This window comes from Schistocerca piceifrons, chromosome 4, assembly GCF_021461385.2.
Source record: "Schistocerca piceifrons isolate TAMUIC-IGC-003096 chromosome 4, iqSchPice1.1, whole genome shotgun sequence".
Lineage (NCBI taxonomy): Eukaryota > Metazoa > Arthropoda > Insecta > Orthoptera > Acrididae > Schistocerca > Schistocerca piceifrons.
Window position 1 is genome coordinate 268,906,485 of NC_060141.1, and position 12,800 is coordinate 268,919,284.

General features: G+C 40.7%; 1 protein-coding gene across 2 annotated transcripts in view; it reads left to right on the forward strand.

Moving 5' to 3' along the window:
- The window catches only part of LOC124795166 (band 3 anion transport protein), a 590,830-nt gene that overhangs the window by 408,327 nt on the left and 169,703 nt on the right, over positions 1-12,800 (forward strand). For both annotated transcript variants that reach the window (XM_047259057.1, XM_047259058.1), the window contains exons 7-9: positions 6,755-6,875; positions 7,109-7,275; positions 7,391-7,551. In XM_047259057.1, coding sequence (XP_047115013.1) covers positions 6,755-6,875; positions 7,109-7,275; positions 7,391-7,551 — 449 coding nt within the window. The remainder of the gene's footprint in view (positions 1-6,754; positions 6,876-7,108; positions 7,276-7,390; positions 7,552-12,800) is intronic.

Below are 12,800 nucleotides of genomic sequence, written 5' to 3' on the forward strand. Positions count from 1 at the left end.
GTACCCAATCCGTTACCCCCAGAAACCATCCTTGTAACCATTGATGCCACTTCCTTATACACAAATATCCCGCACGTCCAGGGCCTCGCTGCGATGGAACACTTCCTTTCACGCCGATCACCTGCCACCCTACCTAAAACCTCTTTCCTCATTACCTTAGCCAGCTTCATCCTGACCCACAACTTCTTCACTTTTGAAGGCCAGACATACCAACAATTAAAGGGAACAGCCATGGGTACCAGGATGGCCCCCTCGTACGCCAACCTATTCATGGGTGGCTTAGAGGAAGCCTTCTTGGTTACCCAAGCCTGCCAACCCAAAGTTTGGTACAGATTTATTGATGACATCTTCATGATCTGGACTCACAGTGAAGAAGAACTCCAGATTTTCCTCTCCAACCTCAACTCCTTTGGTTCCATCAGATTCACCTGGTCCTACTCCAAATCCCATGCCACTTTCCTTGATGTTGACCTCCACCTGTCCAATGGGCAGCTTCACACATTTGTCCACATCAAACCCACCAACAAGCAACAGTACCTCCATTATGACAGCTGCCACCCATTCCACATCAAACGGTCCCTTCCCTACAGCCTAGGTCTTCGTGGCAAACGAATCTGCTCCAGTCCGGAATCCCTGAACCATTACACCAACAACCTGACAACAGCTTTCGCATCCCGCAACTACCCTCCCGACCTGGTACAGAAGCAAATAACCAGAGCCACTTCCTCATCCTCTCAAACCCAGAACCTCCCACAGAAGAAACACAAAAGTGCCCCACTTGTGACAGGATATTTTCCGGGACTGGATCAGACTCTGAATTTGGCTCTCCAGCAGGGATACGACTTCCTCAAATCCTGCCCTGAAATGAGATCCATCCTTCATGAAATCCTCCCCACTCCACCAAGAGTGTCTTTCCGCCGTCCACCTAACCTTCGCAACCTCTTAGTTCATCCCTATGAAATCCCCAAACCACCTTCCCTACCCTCAGGCTCCTACCCTTGTAACTGCCCCCGGTGTAAAACCTGTCCCATGCACCCTCCCACTACCACCTACTCCAGTCCTGTAACCCGGAAGGTGTACACGATCAAAGGCAGAGCCACGTGTGAAAGCACCCATGTGATTTACCAACTGACCTGCCTACACTGTGACGCATTCTATGTGGGAATGACCAGTAACAAACTGTCCATTCGCATGAATGGACACAGGCAGACAGTGTTTGTTGGCAATGAGGATCACCCTGTGGCTAAACATGCCTTGGTGCACGGCCAGCACATCTTGACACAGTGTTACACCGTCCGGGTTATCTGGATACTTCCCACTAACACCAACCTATCCGAACTCCGGAGATGGGAACTTGCTCTTCAATATATCCTCTCTTCCCGTTATCCACCAGGCCTCAATCTCCGCTAATTTCAAGTTGCCGCCACTCATACCTCACCTGTCATTCAACAACATCTTTCCCTCTGCACTTCCGCCTCGACTGACATCTCTGCCCAAACTCTTTGCCTTTACAAATGTCTGCTTGTGTCTGTATAAGTGCGGATGGCTATGAGTGTGTGTGTGTGAGTGTATACCCGTCCTTTTTTCCCCCTAAGGTAAGTCTTTCCGCTCCCGGGATTGGAATGACTCCTTACCCTCTCCCTTAAAACCCACATCCTTTCGTCTTTCCCTCTCCTTCCCTCTTTCCTGATGAGGCAACAGTTTGTTGCGAAAGCTTGAATTTTGCGTGTATGTTTGTGTTTGTTTGTGTGTCTATCGACGTGCAGTGCTTTCGTTTGGTAAGTCACATCATCTTTGTTTTTAGGTATATTTTTCCCATGTGGAATGTTTCCCTCTATTAATTCATATCATTAATTTGAACCCAACAATTTGGTTTTATTGTTAAATAGATTAATATAGGAATCGTCTTTCACTTGCAGATGATCTTTGGCTTTTGATGTTTCACTTTTTTTTTAAACTATCCCAAGTGGTACGGTAAAGCAATCAATGCATGTGTTCAAATAGGCCCAAGACAGTCAATGCATATGTCAAATAAGCTCAAAATTTCCTAGTACACCCAAGCACTTGATTCAATATTGATCTTGCACCACCAATCACATGACATTTGACTCACCGCACTAGGACAAGGGATATGTGAGAAACTATATACTTGAAAATTGACAATTTTATGAAACTTCAGAGGAAATAACATTAAATTCTATCAACTTACAAATTGTTGTTGTATTTGAATAGGTTTTTAATAAATGTTCTCATACATATATGTTCTGTTTACATACATTTATGCTACGTTTTAGGTAAAGATAACATTCAAACGCAGAAATTTTCTTCTTCAAAAACCATTACTTGATTCTGTTCCCAAGTCAATATTTTATTTTTTTTATGAGAAACTTAATGATTTGCCACTTTGGTTGCAAATGAGAAATTTGGTCACTGTTCATGTATTAGAACACTGCAGAAAAACTTTACTGGCTTTTAATCAGCTTTGGTGAAAACTAATGACATTCAGATGAAACGAGAAAGAAAATTAATCCAGAATTAAATGTCTAAAGAATGAAATAAATCACATTAAACTGATCGCAGTTGTTATTGCAAGAATAAATTACAACAGAAAGACCCATTTTGGATATAGTATTAATAGATGTAACTACATCACGGGCTTGAGAATTGGACTGAATCATGATTGCGACCTTTTATTTAGGTATTAGTTGCTGTTGTTACATATGACCTGCACCCTGTAAGATATTGCCATCCACGTTTCACTGGTGCTCAAGAATAGCACTATGGAACATTGGGTGGGGCACAATGAAACAAGCTTGGCTGTGAGTGAGCAGAAATTACATTGTGTTGTCAACCATGGGAATATATACTGCATACTTTGGCTTTTTATGAAAATATGCCATGTTTAAATTGCAGTTTGCCTGAATCCATTTGCATTTGGAATTATATTAACCTTAAAATTGGACAAATATTCTACAATAGCATACATTTCTGCAAGGTATGTGAAAAACGTAGTCGGGACCAGTGGCGTATTTACGTGTTTCGTGCAGCAGTGTTGTTGATGATCGCTGTGAGGTATAACGGGAACAGTTGGGGGTACGTTAGCTGCTGGTTCTACACAGCCCATGAGCAGCGGTGGCCAGATATGTTTTGAAGCAAGAGACATTGTAACATTATCATATGAGTATAGAAGTGAAATTTGCTATATCTTCAGGAAAAGGGACAGCTGTGTTCTCAGATCCCATCGGAATCACAACCTCAGAATTTGCAACATATTCATATGAAACAGCCAAATATGTGTGACAATGAAAATATAAGTCTCATAGCTGTTCTGTCAGGATGATGATGATGAAAAAAAAAATGATACCACAGATGACAGTCTAAGTAAACAAAAAAGGCAATGAAGATGAAAATGAATGTAAACAGTTTATTTTTGTTTATTTTATTTCTCCTTGCCTTATCAAAATGTAGACACTCAATAAATGGCAGAAGTTTAGAATAGGTGTGTGTTAAATGTTTAGGCAGGGAAAGTTTGTAATTTTGATTAGTCAGAAAATGTTAATAAAATAATTTTTTATCGAGGAGCCTCCCGACTAAACCTAGCAGCCCACCAAAACGTTTTGACTGCACATAGCAGCCCTGTCCCATCCCCAGAATGTCCCTGCACGCTCCCATACACACCAGTACGCCATCCCCCACCCCACCCTATTTCCCCCCTCCTCAGCACAAGCCGCCTCCTTACCTCCACCACAAGATAGCTACTCCCATCAGTCACAGCTAAAACTCATTCTGGCCACAGGGACCAGAGACACTGGTCATGTGTATGTGAGTTGTGCTTGTGTGAATGTGTCTGTTTTCTACTTTAAAAGAAGGCCTTTTGACCAAAAACTAAAATGTGTAGCAGTCTTTTGATTGTGCCTGTCCGTGACTCATGTCTCTTCTGTATAGTGTGTAGCCATCTGTCCTTTTCGTAACATTGTTGTTAATGTAAAAGAAATTAGATAATGACAATTCTAAGAGGATATATCCCATTGTTGGTTATAGGCCTCCTATATACTTATTTATAAATTACAGCACAGAGCTATATGTACCCATGTTGCTCATGTGTGATTTCTAATCACATATAAATGCATTCTGGTATGTTAACTTGGTGGTATTTTCTTATCTCTTAGAATTCAGTAAAGAATTTTCTTGATCCCTCTACCATCAGTTCACAACATTACATATCCTGCCCCTCTTCATTTTATTTTTGTTACATTTATAATTGTATCCTCCAATAGAAACTGTTTCCCTGCTGTTCCTATTAATTCATAGTAGATGGTTTTTTGTTTCCCACTGAATATCCACCAGTTTTTGAAAAGTTTCTACATTTTGATAGTCCATGCCCCCAAAAGTGGTAACATGCATCGGGTGCAGATTTTCTGTTTGAGTCACATCATAAGTTAAGTTTATCAAAGGCATTACATACAATTTTTACTCTTCTGCTTATTTCTTTTCCTGTCAACTTAGTTATTGTTTTCATCTGGCCCAAATACAAAAACTCTTCAACTAATTTTAATTATATATACCAAATAAATTAATAAGAAATGGTACTGATCCCCCATGGTAGACAGGAGATCCCGGGTTCAAATCCCGGTTGGGCCACACATTTCCAACTGTCTCTGTTGATATTTGTCAACCCCTGCAAGCAGCTACAAAAGGTCTGGATTTCACTGTAATATCAAACCTCTGCCTTTCTTGATGAGCACCTCCAAACCACTGTAAATTCAAAACACTACTCACATCCTTACCATCATTCACAGTTCCTGTCCTGTTACATCCAGACCCCTCGTTGGTCATTGTGGATGTGACATCCTGGTACATCAACATTCCTTGTGGCTATGGATCATTATCTTTCCAAATGCCCTCCTTATATCAAACACACCACCTCTTTTCTAATCGTCCTAGCCAACTGCACCCTGACGCACAATTATTTCACCTTCAAAGGCAAATCTGTAAACAAATCTGTGGTACTTCCATGGGTACTCACATGGCAACATCCCATGTCAACTTATTGATGGGCCTTCTGGAGGAATGCTTCCTATCTATTCAATATTTAAAAACCCTTCGGATTCATTGATAACATTTTCATAACATGGACTCATTGCAGGGAAAATATCTGCTCTTTCCTCCATAACCTCACCACCTACTCCCAAATCCATTTCATCTGGTCCTTCTCAACTCAATGAGCCACCTTCCTAGAAGTCAATCTTCACCTCTCAGATGGATCCATAAACACATGTGTTAATATCAAGTGCACCAACCACCAATGATATATCCATTTTGATGGCTGTCACCCATCCATGTCAAAAATTCTCTTCCATACAGCTTCACCAGCTGTGGACACCATATCTACAGTGGAAAGCAGAGTTGCCGAAATGTACCTATAATCTCACCAGAGTCTTTATTGATAGACAGTATCTTATTCAGCTCATCCATAAACAGATCTCCTGAGCCTCTCCTTCTCTGACACCAATAAACATGTTAACCAGCCACAAATCAGCTCTCCTCTGATCACCCAGTGTCATGCTGGCCTTGAAATGCTCAATCACAATCCTTCACTAGGTGTGTGACTGTCTCTTGCCATACTCTGAAATGAGGGATATCCAACTCAAAACTTCTACCCACATCAATGAAAACAGTATTCCACCATCCACCCAATCTACAGAATATTATTGTTCATCCCTACTCCAATGTCTCCTACACACCATAGATACCATGGATCTTTCCTTGGTGATTGACCCAGATGGAAGACCTGACCCATACACTCACACACCACCTCCTAATGCAGTCCAGTCACAGACATTCTCCTGCTCCAAAACAGGCCTATGTGTGAAAGCAGATATGTTGTTTATATATGAATGGCCATTGCCAGCTGTGACAAACCACAGACTTTACCATCCAGTTGCTGAACATGATTCGACAGCTGCTTCACTACACAAACCTTTCACATACTCCCTTCCAGTACTAGTTTCTGTAAATTACCCAAGTGAGAAGTGGTTCCCCAGCATATCTTGTGATCTTGCAATTCTCCTGGCCTAAACCTGTGCTAAGCCGTTTCACAATGAATGAATGAATGTTTCACAATGTCTCACCTGATCCGTTTCCCACCACTCTTCCTTTCTCTCTACCCTCTTCATTTACACCCTCTCTCCTTCCCTCCCCTCCTTTTCCCCTCTCCTCTCCCTTTCTCTACCCCGTATATGCTCTACTCTGTGAACTCCTTTTGTCTTGTTGTGCAACCACCTAGGCATCTGTCAAAAAATTGTTTCACATTATCCCACAACACCCTCCTCATCTTGTGCCTGCTCCCCTACACCCTCACCACCTTGTGCACCCATCTCTTCCCCAATCCCCACCTTCATCTAACCAGGCAACTGCTCTCAGTAATTGATAATCAACAGCCAGTTTTGCTGCAACTGTTGGTGTGTGCGTTTCATTTGTGTGTCTGTGTGTTTATGTGTGAATGTGTGTCCTTATGCTAGAGAAGCTTGATAGCTAGTGTGATTACTGTTTTCTGTTGCATGTGCTCATGTACTGCACATCAGTGAGCTATAGGTTAGTTGTGCCTTTCTTATATTTTACTTGTTATTCCATCCAGGAATATCCATTGCTTTTTTTAGTGTCGTGTGTTTGTCAGACTGCATACTAAAGTAATAAATTTGAGAAACTGATGCCACTTCCAAATAATGCTATTCACTTATGCAAAATTTCATAGGAGAAATAGCTGAGAAACCAGAAGAAGGTTCCTTAGAAGATGCTGACCAGCAAACAAAAGAATTATTGCAGCCAGAGGAGCCTTCAAAGGAAGTGGATAAGAAACCAAAACGGCGACACAGGTGAAGTTTACTCGTTAGACCTATTATTTGATTCCCATGAACTGTGTTTTGTTCATTTTTTATTTTATTCCTTACAAATCTATATGAATGTTTTAAATTACACAATAAGAAGAATGATGTAACATACTTTGTATTATATAGTTCTAATTTTTCATTATGTAGCAATGCATTGTTGGAAACTTATGTGCCTAGTATTTCCTAATTCACCTTTTTGCACTCTTTCCCTATTTTAGTCGGCATCATTACCATCATCATCGGTCTCGAAAGCATAGCTTGCAAGAAGACCCACAATCTCGTTTACGATCTGGTGCAGAATTTAGTGGAGTAGAGGGAAGGAGAGTCAGTATACAACCAGAGGAAGCTATTAATTTGCAGGAGCAAGACATAGATGATTTAGCCAGTAAGTATTAATTGGTAATATTATACTCTGTCATGTAGTTTGTTTAAGGAAAGAGACAGAGATAGATTAATATTAAGTGCATTGCTCATTACAGAATGATTCATGCTATGTTTAGGTCATCGTTTTGACGATGCAAGAGGGTTGCGGCGGTACAAGCTTCAGAAGACTCCTTCATCAGGTCTTGTTCATATTGGCAGGAAAGATGGTTCAGAACAATTACAGAGTGTACTTCCTCTGCAAGCATACAAGAAAATGTTTGACCACAGCCCTCATGAGGTGATTGTTATCTCTAATTATGCTTGACATAGTTTAAAAGTTACTGTTTTTTGAAGCATTGTAGTTTCCTTCTCCATTTGAATGACGCAGCTGCTTATAGTCTTGACGAATAGTGATCTACACAGTAACTGATTGAAGATAATTTTCCTGTTATGAGTTTCATTTACAATGTCATCAACATTAACATTAGTAGTGATGACATATTTTTCCCTACAAGAAACTTAAATTTTCTATTTGTAGGTTGGTGTATTGTATTAATGAGCCTAAATATGGTGCTGTTAGTACCTCTCAAAATTACACTAATGTACTTTCCTCTTTATTAGCACACAATCATATCAAGAGAGCAACAGTCTCTCTGTCACAGTTAATATAAAAATAAAATTTAAAAAGCCTATGAGCTCTATATTGAGAAAGTTATTAATTAATTATGTGTGACAAGTTACAACTTTTTGCTGCAATCATCATGCTCTTAGCAGCACAGTATATAATCGACAAAGAATTAAAAAATAGCCATCCCAGTCTAGAAATTGCTTTCCTCCACAGTTGACTTCAGTGTCTATATTAATCAATTACACTTAAACTACTGCCTCTGCAGCTTCAATTGCTGATGCTCCACCCTGATGTGGGATTCTAGTTGGCACTGGAGAAAGGTGATGTAAATACACACTGAATGATCACTAAAATTGCGAAGCAGTCTCATTGCTTAAATTCCAAGGCTTGAGTGAGAGCATGAGATGGCTTTGGTCTTGATATGTCCATTGGATGGGGGTATTAAACTCAATGTCTTTGTTACTCAAGGGGGATAGCCTATGTACCAGCATCGAACTCCACAAAAAACCTTCTCCCTTATTTTTATCAATGATACAAACATAAGTTTACTAGCTAGACTAAACAGTTGCAGTTAAAAAAAGAACAGCTATACAATACACAAAGGCATGGTGTAATTACTAGAAGACAACTGGAAATTCCATATGAGAAGTTAAACCTAGTGATCGTTGTTTTCCAGCCAATAATTTTGTATGGTGTTACTTAACATTATCATAGAAAACTTTACCAAAAAAATGACGTATTATACTTGAAGCTGACATGGAGTTGGTGAGCCAGTTCTATGCAGGACTGGGTGGCAGTGCAGGCTTGTGCCTAGGAAGTGGGCCATTGGCAGCTCATTAAAACAGTATGAAGAAGTCAGTCACTTTATCCCAAACCATGAAGCTGCACTGAGATGCTGTCATACCCCTTGTACCATATGGTGAGGTGGATGCAATGTTGGCTGGCATCCAGCTGGCAGGCACTGACGTATGTGCCTTGGAAAGCTGACAAGTGGCTGGCTAGGAGCACGCAACCCAGATACACATGCCATACTTTTCATGCACTGTCAGCAGTGCAGGAGATGGCCGGATCACTTGCAGAGGATGCCAGCTTCCAGTCACGTCCCCATGAGTAGTGGCATGAGTTGCCATGGTGTCTGCATCCACATAGGATGGAGGCAGCTGTGCCATCCTGGTCACAACTCACTGCCCCGCAGGCAGGAGTCAAGCTGCTGCTGAGTAAGTCTGTAATAGCCCACCAGTGAAGGTGCACCAAGTCCCAGAAGGCAGACTTGGCACCAGTATATGCTTTTGGGTGACTGCCATGGTGTACTGGTGCCCAGTATAGCCCCCTCATCATAGTCAATCTGCCAAGCTATGAATATCTCTGCTAAAAAGTCACAGCTACTTATACAGGATGTGTCTCATCTACTGTGTCGAGGTACCACTTCTAGTCATTTTCCTAACAACATTCCTGCAGTCTGTCAATGAGGAAGCTACTTGCCTCTTTCTGTAAGACCCTTGCCTTGCCACTGAACTGGTTGGCTCGCATTGCCAGGTCTGATCTGTGTCACAGAGTAAAAACAGCTCTGTTGCTGTAATTGTTATGCTGACATCTTGTGCCCACTGGCTGCATGTAGCTTCTGCAGTGCTGCACACAAAATTGCCAGAAAATAGTGGCAGTAGTACACTACAACCCTCCTCTCTGGGTTTCTACCCTGGACTGTTCTGCAACAGAACTCAACCTGCATGGACAACACTATAATATTTACTCAAATTATGTTCTGAAAGAGCTGGGCGGTTTGAGTCACAATGTTCAGTGGCTGCAAATTCGCCCTACAGCGGGTAGCTCACTACTTCCTTACTTATCACTGCAAGATTTGATCTGTGTTACTATAATTAACAGCCCATTAGTTCTCATGTGAATGTACAATGCAATGTACAGCAACTAACCTCCCACTAGCCGTGTCATTGTGACAATTCTTTGTGTACGACTGAATGTCTCATCTCACTTTCAAGGCCCTCATGACCTGCTCAACTGCCATATACTTCTTAAATGCTAGGAAATACATTTCTTACTACCACACACATCACATTATTGTACATACAACATTTATCTTTTACTTCTCAATTTCCACTTACAACTAAAATAATGTGCAAAACTCCCTTAATAAATTATTCTTAAGAAACCTTCTTTAATATCACATGATCTGGCTCCATTAAACTCATGTAGTTGGCATTTTTTTTGTCTGTCTGGTGTTTTTTAACCCATTGTTTGGGAACTTCATTCAGAACTTAATATATGTGACAACAGTTCCCCTTATGCTTTCCTGGAAAACATATTCCCAACCTATCCTCACACACGAATCGCATTTTGTACGGCCACTCACAATACGGCAACAATATTCCCCCCCAAATGCTCAGCTTTCTGATACTCTTGCTGTTCCAAAGCAACTTCCTGATTCCTAGCAACACTTTATCATACAAATTAAGCCATATAGAGTTTGTTTGCAGTTTAACCAGCTTACCCCTTAAGATGGGTGAACATTCTGACAGCAGTCAACTGATGACATTTCCTCTGGCTGGAATAAGTTCCACCATGCATTGCCGAAGATTAATTTTGTCATAATGTTAGGACAGAAAGTTTATTCTCAGGTTCACCTTATATACTTCACTTACTTTATGCCTGTTGCAAAGCTCAAACTGCAGCTGCACTATATCTACATCTACATCTACATGACTACTCTGCAATTCACATTTAAGTGCCTGGCAGAGGGTTCATCGAACCACAATCATACCATCTCTCTACCATTCTAATCCCGAACAGCGCGCGGGAAAAACGAACACCTAAACCTTTCTGTTCGAGCTCTGATTTCTCTTATATACAGATCACTGTGTCAATCAGCAGCTGGCTCTGCAAGGCTGCGACCTAATACTCGTACTACTGTTACATTGCAAACTTCTAGCATATATGCAACAGATTTTGCATTGTTGACATGATCACTGATGTTATAAACAAGCTGCATCTTACTTTTCCTACACTCATCCTGCTTCTGAGGAAATATGTGCACCAGTACAGCTTCTTCCATGACATCTGCAACACGCTTATCAATATCAACAGCTTCTTGTGCATTTCCTGTAGTATCTACAATAACATCATCATTGTCAGTTCCACTTGCATGACTCAAATGTCAGTGGCATGTGTACTCCCTATGTATTTGGAACAGGCTCAGTGGTCTGAACAACACCCAAAATTGCCCATGTTACAACACACAGACTTACTCACTTTCGTATAGCCCACTCTCATTCTTGTCTAGCATTGCAGCTACTTCAGACTCCACAGTTCCATGTGATATCACAGATGATACTTCTACATTATTCTCCTTAATGTCCACAATGTTACTGCTCTGCACATTGAACCAACTCCGCACATCATCATCATCATCATCATCCTCTTCACTAAATGTTTTCATTTTCCCAATAATTAGATCGTCCTCCCAGTTGTCAAATTTCATCCTACTATTCACAGGATTGACAGCCTTAACTAAATTAATGGTAGTTGGATGTTTGACAGGAACAGATAAACTAGTCACAAGGATGTTCCTCTCCCTTTCATTTTTCTTCTCCTCCCTTCTGTCTGCTTCCTCTCTATCCTCTCCAAAATCTCTCTGTTCTCACACTCTGAGGTGTTTTTAATCCACCAGTCATCAGGTCCTCTCTGCACCTCCTCTGCATACTCTGGAGAGAAGCTACTTCCTTTTTTGTAACCCAAAACGCTTCCAGTCTCATATACAACTTTGAATTGTACACTTGCATCTCTTTTGTTTTGGCTGCTACAGTTTTTAAAACCTCCTATGGTAGCCCCTTGCAGTATTGGAAAGCCTGCTCCCTGTGGTACTAACCATGACATGATTACTCCCTATCAATCATAAACACACAGATGACAAATACACTTACGCATACCATTATCCCAACACTTCTCACTATTTAACATACTGACATACTAGCCATATTCCTTGCTTGGCACCATTACCATTCCAAGTGGCACAGACCAATGAAAATTTTGTACAATTCTCAAGCTCTGGCTTCATAAAAGCCATGCTTAATAAATACAGCAACACAGCAAAGCAAAATCAGATTATGAAAAGCATACTTAACTGTACCACTATCATAAGATTTCTTACTGTAACTTAATTACTCTGCCTGAGAGCTGCTCATACCTATTACTTTATGCATTGAAAACAGTGAATTCTTCTTGATAGCACTCAGCTTCCCCTCCTGAATTGCTCCGCCTCCTGAATCGCTACATGTGTGTAAGATTTGATATACTCATAGACAATGAGCAATACCTCTTGCTCATGACAACACTTATTACAAAACTACCATTCTTATTTATATACTTGCAGAACACTGTCTGTGGTAACCCATCACATACTAAAATTGTGAGTATAGTGTAACCTCTGGCAAAAACAGATCGCCAAACACCCATCAGCACTTTATGATACGTGCAGTCAAACAAAAACATAAAGAAAGAGACTGTACTCACCCCAACATGTATTGATGAAACTGCAACCCTGCAGTAGTCAGATCATCTTTTTCCTCCATGTCAGTTGTAGGTAGTGTCGATCCCTCTTCTGTCACCAACTGAAGTCGATGACCAGGTGTGAAGGATTCCACTACTGACACCAACTGAAGTGGACACTTTCATTATACCAATTAGTACCATACAAATTCCTAGATCAATATAATTTCTTTGGTTTTAGAGCTGCAAACTAATGTCTGGGAAATCTAAGTCTTCTCTATACATCTTAACAAATGTTGATTTTTGTGTTGTAAATAAATGCTATTAATCCTGTATTATTATTTTTTGGTAATTTAATCTCTAATTGTTTTCCATTTGTTAATTCTACAAGTTTCACAACATCCATTATGCGACACGTT